General features: G+C 37.4%; 1 protein-coding gene across 1 annotated transcript in view; it reads right to left on the reverse strand.

Annotated features, from left to right (window-relative positions):
- Window positions 1-12,221, reverse strand: part of CUL3 (cullin 3) — a 47,520-nt gene extending 35,299 nt beyond the window's left edge. The window contains exon 1 of the mRNA XM_026664255.2: window positions 11,772-12,221. Within this exon, the coding sequence (XP_026520040.1) occupies window positions 11,772-11,837 (66 nt within the window). The 5' untranslated portion in view covers window positions 11,838-12,221. The remainder of the gene's footprint in view (window positions 1-11,771) is intronic.
- Between the last annotated feature and the right edge of the window lie 2,884 nt (window positions 12,222-15,105).

A 15,105-nucleotide genomic window follows, 5' to 3' on the forward strand; every position in this document is an offset into this window, starting at 1 on the left:
GTTTGTATCTGTTGTGTGCTCTTGTGTTGTTATGGTTAAAGCTGAAGTATTCATTGACAGGTAGGACATTGCAATGTATGATTTTATATACCATGCTTAAGTCAGACCGAAGACGGCGTAATTCAAGGTTTTCTAGTTTTAGAATTTCAAGTCTGGTGGCATAAGGTATTCTACAACGAGTAGAAGAGTGGAGAACTCTTCTTGTGAAATACTTCTGGACTTTCTCAATTGTGCTAATATCACATATGTAATAAGGATTCCAGACTGATGAACTGTATTCGAGTATTGGTCTAGCAAATGTTTTGTATGCTCTGGTTAGTAGTGAGATATTACCAGAGAAAAAGCAACGTAGGATTAGGTTAACAACTCTTAATGCCTTTTTGGCTATGTAGTTGCAGTGGGCTCTAGCACTTAGATCATTAGAGGTGAGTATTCCCAGGTCCTTTACAGAGCTTGGGTCATCAACAAGATCTTGACTATTCAGCTTGTATTTTATTTTCTGATTTTTTTACCAATATGTAAGACAGAGCATTTATTTGTTGAGATTTGAAGTTGCCATATGTTAGACCATTCAGATACATAGTCTAGGTCTTTTTGTAGGGTAGTAGTATTGTCTGTGGTATTGAACAGCTTTACATCATCAGCGAAGAGAACGCAATTGCTCTTGATATGATCACAAAGGTCGTTTATGTAGATTATGAAGAGAGTTGGTCCTAGAACACTGCCTTGGGGAACACCACTATTGACAGGTACTGGATTTGATAGGGCGTTCCCGATTTTGACCATTTGTTGTCTGTTTGACAGGAATGCTTCTATCCAGTTATTCAGTTGTCCAGAGATACCATAAGATTTTATTTTTAGGAGTAGTTTGTCGTGTACCACTGAATCAAAGGCTTTACAGAAGTCTATGTAGATTGCGTCTATTGCTTTGCCCTGGTCGAGTTGTGTAGTCCATATGTTTTTTGCAGTGTAAGAGTTGCAGATTACAGGATAGTTTTTTTCTGAAACCAAATTGTTTATTGGAGAGTAGGTTGTTTGTCTCTAAATGGAGGATGATGGATTGGTTAATAATTGATTCCATGACTTTACAGGTGACGCAGCATAAGGAGATTGGTCTGTAATTTTCAACTAGGCTTGGGTCTCCTTTTTGAAGATAGGGATGACTGTGGCTTGTAACCATAGGTTAGGCAAGGAGCTGGTCCTGAAAGATTTTTCAAAGATTATGCTTAGAGGTTTGGCTATGGCAGTGGATAGCTTTCTTAAGAAGTAGGCACATATTCCATCCGGTCCAATAGATAGAGATGGTTTTAGGTTGCATAGTGCTTTTTCAACGTTGTCTACTGTAAAATCGATATGTATTAGATCATTGTTGTTATCTGTGGTAATGCTAGGAAACATTGGGCATGATCCATTACTGTTTACAAACACTGAGCCGAAGAATGTGTTAAAGATGTTGGCTTTAATGGTGTCGTCGCTGCAGTCTTTACCATCGGGTCCTATCAAGGGAGGGATGGACCTTGAGTCTTTTAGTTTGTTGTTTACATAATTGTAAAAAGCACGGGTGGAATTGGTGCTTAGAAGGTTTTCCTCTTGTTTAATGTGATAATTGGTGCATTCGGTCTTTATCTGGTGGCATAAATTTTTGTATCGGTTTTTGAAATTAGCAACGTGACCAGATTTGTTTTTCCGCCAGAGTGATCTCTTTTTGGATTGAAGTTTCCTTATTGATATGGGTAATCTGCTTTTTTGTTTTGTTTTTGGAGTTGTTGTTGGAACATATAGTTTGATGACTCTTTTGACTTCAAGTAAGAAAATGTTGTAATGGTCTTCAACAGTATTGCATCCAGTGAATAGAGATTGCCAATCGAGGGATGAGAGATCGTTATCTATAAGATCATAGTTGCCTTATGCCAGTAGAAGAACTGGATGGAGGGTCAGGAATAAGGAAGTAACAGCAAACCCTGGTTTACTGTTCTTTCTCAAATACTTCTATAATTTACTGAAGATAAGCTACTAGTCAGATTCAAGATGATAAAGTACTTCAGAAAGAAATTATATAAAACAGTTGACATTACAGCATGGAACAACCTTAACAAATACATTATTAAACCAAAGATTTGCAAGAATCAAGCTACATGTTATGTATATGTCTATGTTTGTTTTAGCATTGTACTACCGAGAAAATATTTATGGAAGACACTGCAACAATTCACTGTATAAACATGAAACCACTTCTCTTTTAGCAAACAGAAGTTAACAATATTACAAAATGTAAGTTTCGTGCACTATTTTTTCCTAATTTCTTACAATCTTAATCAGCTGTATATGTAACAGAATAGAGATATTCAAAACTAAATCAAGATTTCGTTCTAACTGAAAATATGCATGCTTTCTCTGTAAGTTAGGAAATAAGTTATCTTAATATATCTTTATAGCTCGTAATTTTTAATAACCATAAATATTGATGATCGTTATTTGTGCAGTGAGATATATTACAATATTTTGTGTGTGTGTATGTGTGTGTGTGTGTTCAGAAAGAGTTCAAATATTTAATATTGTATTTATTGATAGTTAGATATATCAATACAGAATAAATAGAAACACTAACTCAGTAATTTAAGAGTCTAATCAGTTACCAAAGTTCCATTTCAGATAAACTTATTTCCAATTCTGTCCATAATCATGAATTATTCAAGAACTCAGCAGTTACATATAGAATGACCTGTCACAATTGCTGAGAGATACGCAAGAGGATGGGTGAAACAAGTCAAGCAAAAAATTGAATGTCAAAGACTGCTGGACTCCAATACACTAAGCTTAAGAATACAAGCAACTGAAAAGTTAAGGTACAGCAATTAGAATACAAGCAACTGAAAAGTTAAGGTACAGTAACTAAGGATCACACCAAATAATGGATCACATAAGACCAGAACATTTATAAGCAATATGCATACTGAATAGATTTTTTCCCCAATAAAGCATCTGCAATAATGTATTACCTCTGAAGTGTTTTCTTTACAATCATTTTCTAGAAATCCTTTAAAAGGATTATTTTCAAGTATTTCAGATAGTTTTATAAAAACTGTCTTCACCATTCATACAGAAACTCAAAGTTCTAGTTTGGTTACTAAGGGGCATAAGACAGTCTGTGACGTCATTAGAATGTTGAGGTAGCTCTTAATGAAATGTGTTAGACTATAAGTGACTACTTGTCACAGTAACACTGCAGCAGAAGACTTTATTAAACTCTGAGTATTTCAATGTAACATGAAGACAGTTTCAGATATATTTGGAATAACCAGGTAGGTCAACTTAGCCATCTGAAGAAATAAAGCAATCTTAAAGATAAACCAGCTAAGGGTATGAATTATGACTACTTTCTGTCTCTATCCATCCAACCGGAGCTGAGAGAGGTTTGCTGAAAACCACACCGCCAGGGAAACATCATCTTCAAGGACCTGATCTCAAGTTGCTCAATCTCAATTTTTCACATGCATAATTCCTCGTCCTCTCTTTGTGGAGCTGCAACTTTGACACTACTGAGAAGCTTCAGTGTACATTACATAAACATAGAATTACATTTATTTAAACATTTATTAAATTGATGTGCTGTACTGTTAAGTGACTCTGGGCAGTCTGCAGCATAAGATAAAAATATAATACAAAACATTTACAAATTAGTAATATTTGTATTTGCTCTCTGGGGGGAGCGGGATGGGGGTAGTGCATCCATCCTTGCTCTACTTGACCTCTTGGCGGCTTTTGATACCATTGACCATGGGATTGTCCTGGGACAGCTTCGGGTGATGGCAGTGAGAGGCCTTGTGCTGTCTTGGTTCACTTCCTTCCTCTGCAGCTGCTCTTAGTCAGTGTTGATAGGAGGGGAGAGCTCCCACCCTCGCCCACTGCTTTACGGGGTTCTGCAGGGCTCGGTACTCTCTCCACTCCTGTTCAACATTTATATGAAACCGCTGGGTGAGATCATCTGTCACCATGGATTGAGGCATCACCAATATGCTGATGATAGTCAGCTGTATGTCTCAGCCCGTGGTGAGTTAAGTGTTGCTGTGTCCCCCCTCTCACAGTGCCTGGAAGCTGTTAGGGGCTGGATGAGGAGCAACGGGTTGAAACTAAACCCTTGCAAGACCGAGTGGCTCTGGGTTTGGGGTTCGTTGGTTCAGGGAGAATTACCACCTTTAGTCTTGGATGGGGTGGCACTACCCCAAACAGACCCTGTGCGTAATCTAGGGGTTTTCCTGGACTCACGACTCCTGTTCGAAGAGCAGGTGGCAGTGTGGCCAGGAGGGCCTTTGCGCAACTGCAGGTTGTGCACCAATTACACCTTTCCTGAATCAGTGGTCCCTACTCAGCCACTCATGCCCTGGTCACTTCCCATCTTGATTAGTGCAACACGCTCTACATGGAGTTGCCCTTGAAGAGGATCTGGAAGCTCCAGTTGGTGCAAAATGCAGCGGCCCACATGGTTTTATGCAGACCCCGGTGTGCACATGTGTCACCTCTCCTGCAGGAGCTGCATTGGTTGCCAATTTGCTTCCAGGTGCAATTCAAGGTGTTGGTTATCACCTTTAAAGCCCTTCAAGGCATGGGTCCGGGTTACCTGAGGAAACATCTCTTGCCAGTGACATCTAACTGACCCATTAGAGGAGGCAGGGAATGTTGCGGGTCCCAGCCCTGAGGGATATACACCTGGTAGGACCTAGAAAAAGGGCCTTCTCCATGGTGGCTCCGTCTCTCTGGAACATCATTCCCCCAGAGATTAGAATTGCCCCCTCATTAATTCTATTCCAAAAGGCACTGAAGACCTGGTTTTGCCAGCAGGCCTGGGGAACCCAGAGAGGGTTGTTGGGCAGATGTTGTGCAAGTGCTGATGGGGCTTCCTGGATTTGAGTCTTCCAACTATGAATGAGAAAGATTGGCATGATCAATAGGAGTGAATTGTTCATAATTTTTATGTATTCTCTCACTAGTGCATCTTGCCTTCCTACAGCTGGTGGTGCTATATGGCTCAGAATAGGAAGCTAGCAAGTCAGAGTAGTTTTAATACATCCACTTATAATTCTCATGGTGTAGTTGAGTATGGCGTTTAACTTACTAGTATGGTGGCTGTTAAGCCATATAGGCACACAGTATTTTGCTGCAGAGAAGACCAACCCTAGTGCCTATGATGACCTGAGGATAGCAGCTGAGGCTCCACATTTAGTTACACATAATTTCTAGAGTATGTTAATATTTATTTTTGCTGCTATATTCTCTAGATGTATCTTAGAGTTTGATCCAATGTTACTTTGGGGATTACAGGAGAGTAAGTTGTTGTTTAAGGCGACCTTTGGGGTTTATATGGTAGCTTGTTATGAAGGTGGAAGCACGTAGTTACAGTTTTGCTGGTGCTAGGAGTAAGCCTCCAGTCAGGGTAGAATTTTCCCAAGATTTTAAGACCTCTGGACAGGAGGCTATTTGCCATTTCCCTATGTTTTTCTTGTACTGCTATGGCCAAATCATCAGGGTATCCAGATTTTACGTTCCCTTGTTGCTGGCATATCTGATATGTATAAGTTGAATAGTGTGAGTGCCATTACAGACCCTTATGGGAGACAGTTGTATAATCTTCTTACCTTACTTTTGTTATCCTCTATTATTATATGAAAGGACCTATCAGCATGTTATTAGTCAACAGACATTTTTTCAGGGGATAGTATGGCACAATTCATATAACAACCCATCCTTCCAAACTGTATTTTATGCTGCAGTTAGGTATATGAACACAGCTGTGGTTTTGAGGCCTTGTTGGAATTCTGTTTTAATATAGCCCCTGTGAAGGGGTGTGAAGCTCGCTTGCCTCCTCGTGCTTCACCCTGGATAGCGCACCAGTATGAACTAAACAAACTAGTAACTGCTGGCAGCCAAACTGCTCTGTAGACTTTCTGGCTATCAAAATACAAGGCAAGGAAGACAATTAAAAAAGAAGACAAGATGGTTAGATATTATCACCAATATCACAATTTTGACCTTAAAATAACTCATTGTAGTAGTTACTGACAATCCAAGCAAACTAATATCTATCAGAGCTTGGTAAGTCCTATGTGAATGATTGACAAATATAAGTAATCCTTATTTAGCAACAACTAAAAAGGCAATTTTGTTGTTAAGTGAACCAGTTGCTAAGCAACGTTGCGACTGTGCTTACTTCAACTTTTTTGCTTTGCAGACTTGTGGAAGTCATAAATGTGGGAACTGATCACAAAGTCATTGTTGCAACATCATTTTACAATGCAGTCAGCAAACAAATAATACTCGTACTAAATTCGCACTGTATTTTTCAGAAGTACCATAAGTCATCAAATACAATGTAGAAAACAACCACAGTCTTTTGTCAAATTTTTCAGCAGTTGATCCATATTTTAACAGTTCTTAATTCAATTCCTGAATAAAAACTGAAAAGTAGAACGAGTTTGGACTGATGTTGTGCTTTCAACTAATCATCAATGGGAAACATTGGTATTACATTTACAGTATTACATTTTACTGTAATACTTTCCAGGAGAAAACTAACCATATTGACCTTTTGAAAGAGAATACAAAATAATCTGATGGCAGTATGTGTCAAACAGACTGTAATATATAACAATCTGATTATTTTTCAAGTTTATATGACTCTGCATTACACATGAGAATGATTGTTTTTACTCCAGGTCAAACATGTGGCAATCATAGTGAGGGCTAAGAGATATGTGTATGACAGAACAAGCAAAATGTCAGTTGTCATAGGACTATCAAAGCCTAACCATTTTTGTAGTCAGGGATTACAAGGTCATAAAAATGGAGTTTCATTGACATCATATACATGTACAAACAGGCACACTGTTTAACCACACTGCTGCAACCACCATCATGCCTATTTTGACACCCCCACCCCCACCCCTGCAGATATCACCAAATATGGGATTAGTAGAGTGAATCAGAATTTATGATCCATGCTAAAGGTTGGGAACAAGATAATCATGTTTCTTCTCAACCGCCCAATTACTTTAAATCAGTGATAAGTTTTATAAGTGATAATTATATAAAAAGTAGATCAACGATTGAAGTATCCTTTCTCTAATATCTTGTCTTGGATATAATTACTTCAGGTGTTTTTTTCACAAACCTGCAACTAATACCAGAGGCAAAGTACTTTGAAGTAGCAAAGTATAAGATTCCTTATCACCTACATCTCCCTGGTTTGGTAGCATTTGAACAATTAATTATGTCTGCTTGGATACTGGAAACATTTTATAAACTTAGTCTAAAAAAACAGAAAACAGTTTATGGAACTTAAAAACATACAAATATGAATCTAAAGAACAACTGTTTTCTAAAGGACTTTAACATGAATTTGCATAAACAATTGAAACTTAAACTTGATTTTGAATTTACTGTTCATACATTATATAATTGATATTTTCTATAACAATGAGTAAAATAGAATTGTTACCTTAAATTGTTCATAGTTCAAAACAATTGGTTGTGTTCTCAGTGTAATGTGAGAATGCTACTAGTCGTTACTTTAATTAACCACAAACAAGTTTGTAAACCATAATAGCTTTCATTTTATATAATTTTCTCTATATAAATATGGCAATGATGACCTACATTTTGATCAGGTACCACATTCTGAAAACCTAAAAATTAGGATAAGAACACTTTAGGCCAAAAATGGCAAATCAATGAGTGAAACAAAGCAATTACATTACAATATGATTCAAACTACTGTTTCTGCCTCCATTATAAGAAAAATAATATAATTAATCTGGAATCCCACTAAAATCCTTTATATTTATATCTAGAAAGGTTATGCAAAACATTTATGAAGAATATTGGAGTAATATGTCAAACTATTAGTGCAGTCATCTCCAGAATATAGTTGCTCCAAAGGCTTTCCATGCAATATACTCATATGTACATAGGTATAAACATTACCACTGTGATTACTAATGAAACAACTTTATATGCCTGTATTCCAAGTTTCATAGAGGATAAAGATGTTTTAATACTTAAAGAACATGTGATTGGGGGGGGTCTGCTTTATGAAGCATCTTTACTGAATGTTTTGTGCAACATTATCTAGTTCATCATAAATAGAATTATTCAGCAAACATTTCTTGGAATTTTATTTAGGCATTGACAAAACTATACCTGGCCTGATTTCCTATGAGTGAGTCAAACTGAAAGTGTCCCAATGAAATCCAATGCTGTATTCTTGAGAACTCCTAGTTTACAAGGCAGAAGTGGACTAAAAATAAGCTATATGTATTGATCACAGAGAACGCAAAAATGTTATCTGTGAATATAATCATCAACAATCCTTATGTCAATCTATATGATTTAATGGCACAAACTACAAATTATTTAGGATAGAATGATGCAATGGATGAAGCATTTTGCATACTTGAAATTTTAAGGTCCAGGCCAGAAAACTTCTTCATAAATGGTTACCAATCATAAATGCGAATCTTTTAAAGTATCACAAGAACCTCTGTAATCTTTTTTGATACAATGTATTATCCAGATTGAAATAACCTTAAATACTTCAAAAATGGTTGATCATCCTTTCTTCTATTATTCATATTATTATATTTCTAAGAGTTTTTCAAAGAGGGACAGAATAACTCAAATACATTAATCTACATATTTTTCTGTTTTATCTACAGCAGAAGTTACTTACAATTTCTAAACTACGGAAGTCTAAAATGAGCGTTCCACAGACTTTCAAAAGATAGTAACAAACTGTAATTTTTAACTGATTTCAAGGAAAAATATAAAATGGATGGTAAACTACAATATGATTGGATGGTAATCATATTAACTGCATTTAATTAAATGTGAACAAGTTTTTGTATTTTCAATACTATTATATTTTGCAGTGCTAAAAACTCTGAAACTCTCAACCCTGAAAAAGTGTTAAACCCATGTCTGGATTCAAAGAAAATTGACACATAAACAATTACAGACTGACTCCATGTATTAAACATGAAGTAATTACAACATGAATAAAAAGCAAAGCAACAGAAATATGATTCAAAGAATGTTGAAAATATATCACGACATCTGAGAATAGACACTCAAAGAATACACATTGTATATTTGTCAATGGCTTATAATTAAAGGCAATGGGACATTTCCATTTTGTTCACATGACATTTTTGAAATGCATACCCACTCATAATCCCCCCCAGTGGTTCCTCCTTGCAGTGAAAATATGTTCTTAAGAATTTATCACTTAAATTTCTTATTTGGGGGAGGAGGATGGAAGAAAGCTCACAAGCCAACAAGATTTGCACAAAATATACAATGTATGCTCTTTTGCAAAGAAAACAGGTATAAAAGAGACCACAGATACGGACTAAGGAGTATCTAAGAAACTTTTAGGAGAGCAGCAGGTTAATCTCATCAGAATAACATATTAAGAACCTCTTCAAAAAATTGGTAATAAGAGCATAACCTCATAAATTAATTCAGTACCTAATCATATGTTCATACTAGTTAGTGACCAATATAAATAATCTGCTCTTAAGTGCTATGCACATCAACTCATCATAAGGTAGGGTTGTTAATTTGCATATGTAATTAATTAACTGATACTGAGATTATATACAAATTGAACTGTTTACATTTAGTATATTGTTCTATACAAAAACAGAAAAAATAGAACTATTTCAAAAATTTCTATGTTACTGTACAAAAAATCTGTGTTTGTCTACACAATTATTACATGAAACTTGACTCAATACTTTTTAAAATTAAAATGTCAAGACTTAGTACATATTCTAGTAATGTGATATTACTAATGAAGCCAGTTAAAATGCATATTGTATTAAGCCATAATGAGATCCAGTTTTAGTTTAACATAATCTGCAGACTTATTTATGTTTTTTATTGATATTTGGGGTTTTTTTGTGGGGTGATCTGGATATCACCTAAGTAAAACATACCATGCTGAGGTTCAGTGCTACATATACATCAGGAAAAAAAACACTGATTTTTTACTGTTCTCTAAACATTCTCTATTATCAGAAATATATTTGATACATTAATTTTGATAGATATTATTTGCACACAGAATCACTAACTTTTATATTATATATAAACTTTCTCTATGCATGTTGTAAAAATTCTAAGCCAGTTACTATCAGAAAACTTTTAAACATTCACTAATATGAAACAATTTTATGGGAGGAACAGTAATACTCTGTGAACAATGTTCACCCACCAACATTTTACAGACTCATCTGTAAGAAAGCAGAATGAAGAATATCTATCCTGACTACAAACTTTCTCTTGTTCAAGTTAACTTTTGTATACATTAAAGTATTTGCTACATAGATCTATCTCATTTACCAAACTTATCAGGCAACTAGAACATGCAGTGAACATTTTCCTCATATTAAAATCCTAAATGTCTTTTTAATAGTAGACATATTGATTACAGTAAAAAATAACAAAACTTCCTTAAAAAGAGTAATACTTTATCCCTGAAAAAATTCCACTGGTTATACAGTCACTTCAAAATCAATTAAATTAACAGAAAAATACTACTGTATTTCGTTGGTTCTTAAGAAGCATCTACTCAAATAGTTAAAAATGCAAGAAGATTTAAAGAGCATTTTAAGAGCAAATCTAGTAAAATAGGCAGAAAATCAATGTAATTTTTTTTAAAAAAACTGACATGTTAAAATTGTGAATTACATGAACTCAGGAGAAACTATAGAAAATCACTAAATTTCTATGTAAACTTGAGTGGATACTAAGATTTTGTTTTTAATCTAAGTACTGCTTCAAAGCACATTATCGATGAGGAATTATAGGCTGTAGTGTTGTCAGTGACAGTTGCCAAATTATTTGTTAAATGGGCATAATTTCTATCTTGAGAAAGGCCAAGTATTATTTGCCATTATATTCCTTAATCAAGTGACATTTTTGCTTAAGTCAAAAAGAAAAGCCATTGCCTTTCAAACTTATACATATGAGTACACCAACAGATTCAACAACTGAAAATCTCCAAGCCTTGGGGTACAAAAATCCTTGATGAGAGAATGCCCTTATGTTTGGGTTTCCAACCTTCAGTTGAAGCAACTGTCAACTGAAATCATCACAAGGTATGAAGCAATTATGGAAGAAATCATCCCCCAAATTCCTCCCAAATGAGAACTGTGCCCTACTTCAGAACTAGGGTGTTTTTGCCTTCAGATTTCAAAACTTGTGTGCAGTTTCGGTTATCGATACTGGCTCCAAAAAACAACTTTGCAAACATCCCAGGTGGGTCCGCTGACTGAGGCGCGACAGGTACGAGGCCGATTGCCGAGAGTTAATTTATTCTTCTAGGTAAAAAAAGGCTCGGCCACTTAGCAGTGAAATTAAAAGAAACAACAGATCCCTTACAAAGGCCTGGGAGAAGCGTCCTTCCCTGGGGCAAATGACGGCTCCTCCAACCTCCCTCTTCGTTTCTTGTGACGGAAACTTGGGCTCTCCATTGCTCGCCAGACCGCGCCACCCGGGCTTGTTGGATCCCTTAGCTGCAAGGCCTACTTCCTCCTACACCACCACCACCCGAGACCCCAGCCTTAAGAGTTAGTGACAGCCCGGGTCGAAGGAGCGAGAGAAAGAGCGCAACGAGGCTCTCAGGCAAATTAGCCAGGAGAGGCCGGCGTCTCGTCCTTTCGCCAGGCCGAGCCAAGCCAGGCCCTGCGCAACCGACGCAGCCTCAGTTCACTCACCGGGAATGCTCGGATCCGCATTTTGGTGTCCCTCCGGCTGCCCGTTCCCTTGCTCAGGTTCGACATTTTGGGGCTCGGCGAGAGCGGAGCCCCTTCCTGGGGACCAGGAGGAAGCGGAGAGGGAAAGGGATCGGGGAGAAGCTCCCTCCGGCGACAACAACAGAGGCGCCGGCGACCTTTACTCAGACAGTAGACAGTAAAAAGCCGAGCCGTGGCAGGCCCAGGCGGCCGTCTATTCTCGCTCGGCAGCGGCGGTAGTAAGCGGCAGCGGTGGTGGCGGCGACTCCCTCAGCCTCCTGCGCCTCCTTTTCCTCCGCCGCGATGGCGGCCAAACATCGCTCAGTGCGCAGGGCCGAGAAGGCCCCCTCCCCTCTCCCTGAGACACAGACACAGACAGATCAGGCGGGGGCGGCGGCGCAAGAGAGAGGGGGGGGAGGGAGGAGAAAGGGGAGGAGCACAGCCGGCGGGGAGGAGGGATGAGGGGGAGTGGCGTGGAAACCCAGCGAGGAGGGGAAGATTCGGCAAGTCTCGCGAGAGGTCCAAACGGCTGCCGCGGCAAACGAAAAGTGGGGTGGGGGGGAGGAAGTATTGTCTTTCTCCTCGATTGCCGCTGGGGGCGCGCGAGCGAACGGGGCTGGTAATTGGACAACGGTGGCGCGGTGGCGACAGGATTGCGTTGTCACGCGGTAAAAGCTCAGAAAGAGGAGGGCTGATTCATACGTAGCGTTGCTCGACTGGTTCCCCCCCCCCGCTTCCCCCCCTCTTCTTGTTTGCCTCCGTGAATACTTGTTTGCGTACACGAATACCTAGTTCTGGCAATCCACATATCTTTTGTGATCTATTTGGTTTCTTCTTGACTGTCAAGAAACAAAAATGAATTTAATGTTTTAAAAAATTAAAAAAATGTTTTTAATGGACAGAAAACTTTGGAAATCGGTGGTTTTCTCAAATCTAATCCAGTGAATGTCACAGGCGTATGTATTACATCGCAAATACATATTCAAGTTTCAAAACCAATCCAGGCTTCCAATAAATGAATTTATAGCAAATCAAAACTCAGATTGATTTTAGACAGATCCATATGAAAATTGTTGTAAAGAGTACCTTTCATCCTAATTGCCTTCTAACCAAAACCTTTTGAGAGAACTCTGAAATAAAAAAGTAGTTTTTATATACAGCTAGTCTTCGACCACAAGTGAGCCCGAAATTCCTGTTGTTAAGTGAGACATTTGTTAAGTGAGTTTTGCCCCATTTTATGACCTTGCTTGGCACAGTTGTTAAGTGAATCACTGCAGTTAACTTAATAACCCACTTGTTAAGTGAATTTGTCTTCCCCATTGACTGTTAGGAAGTTGCAAAAGGTGTTCATGTGATCTTTGGACACAACAACAGTCATAAATATGAACCATTTGCCAAGCATCTGAATTTTCATCACATGATCATGGGGATGCTGCAAAGATTGTAACTCTGAAAAACGGTAATAAGTCACATTTTTCAGAGCTGTTATAACTTTGAAAGGTCTGTATTAAGGCAAAAAGTATGTTGTCAAACAACAGGAATATCAGACTGCTTTGTGCCTGAACACACACCTGAACTCAAGTCGCCATCTTAAGACCAATTTTTTTCCCTGTCACTGTGATACTAAATTAGGATATGAACATATCTAACTTCTCTGTCTACAGTTTAAGCCCCTATCTCTTTGTGGTTTACATATGCCCAGAATTCTGTGCTTCTCTGTGCTATAAGATAATATGAGACAAATCCTTAATATTTTCAAATACAATATAAATCCAGAAAGAGATGTATTAAACAGTGCAAACTATTATTTACCAGAGTAGAATTATATCTTTAAGATCAACCACAATGGCAGCTAATAAATTAGATATATTTGGAAAGGTGTCCTGATGTAACAGCTATATATAGAAAAAAGCATTAAGTTTAGATCAGGGCAATCAAACTAGTGGCCCATGGGCTGGATGTGTCATGCACTGGTCACACCCAGTTTAGCAAAGGTGGAAAAAAGTCTTGATACGTGACAACGCAAGTTTGACATCCCTGGTTTAGATGACCGGAACACATTTCCTATGTGAAAGAAACAAAATCATAGCAGAAACTTCATTTTACTTTTTTATGAGCAGAGCTTAACTTCTTTATTTCCAATTGTTTCAAACTAGCCAATAATATAATCCTGTGCCCACCGAATATGAATAGAAATGTATAAGATTGGTCTGCATATCTCACTTGGGATCTCAAGCTACTTTTAGAGTTTATTCCAGTGAGGTGAAATGATTTCTTTAAGATATGTTTGCTTGATCAAAACAGGCTTGAATAATAGAATTAAATCATTATAGGTTGTCTTTGACTTATGACCACAATTGACCCAAAAATTTCTGTTGTTAAGTGAGACATTTGTTAAGTGATTTTTGCTCCACTTTACTACTATTCTTCCCACAGTTGTTAAGTGAATCACTGCAGTTGATAAGTTAGTAAAATGGTTAAGTGAATCTGGCTTCCCCATTGACCTTGCTCATCAAAAAGTTGCAAATTTGATCACATGACCTTGGGACACAGTAATGGTCATAAATATGAACCAAGCACTTGAATTTTGGTCATACGATTATGGGGATGCTACAAAGGTCATAAGTGTGGAAAATGGTCATAAGTCACTTTTTTCAGTGAACACTGAAAAAACAGTCACTAAATGAACTGTTGTGAGTCAAAGACTACCTGTACTGGCTGGGTAAAGACCATGTAAAGAATTGCTGTATATTCCACCCTGTGTCAACAGAAAATTTGTATAAGATATTTTACAGGTGGCACTTTCCCCCGACAAGGATAGCAAGAATGTTCAAGAATAAATCTGAAAAATGCTGGAAATGTCATCAGATACCTAGCTCATACTACCATATGTGGTGGACTTGTGAGGATGCTAGAAAATATTGGACTAAAATCCGCATGTGGTTGGAAAAAATGACAAAGAAACACACAGATTTGAAACCGGAGTTTTTTTAATTGGGAATCTTACCAGATACATACAGTAAAGATTTGCAATATTTGATTGTAAATGTATTAACAGCGGCTAGGATTGTATTTGCTAAAAATTGGAAAAATGAGAAAATACCATTACAGGAAGAAATTATTAAGAAATTATTGGAATGTGCTGAGATGAGTAGATTGACATTTGAAATTAGAGAGCAAGAGGATAAACAATTCTATAAAATTTGGGACCTTTTCTATCAATGGTTGGATGATAAAATATAATAATAGAATATTTAGAATGTTAGATAACAAGGAATATCTTTGCTTTTTCTTTTTCTTTTGTTATTTGACATCA

The sequence above is a fragment of the Notechis scutatus genome, chromosome 4 (genome assembly GCF_049901735.1).
Source record: "Notechis scutatus isolate UNSWTSFEM ecotype Mainland chromosome 4, rNotScu1.2, whole genome shotgun sequence".
Taxonomy (NCBI): Eukaryota; Metazoa; Chordata; class Lepidosauria; order Squamata; family Elapidae; genus Notechis; species Notechis scutatus.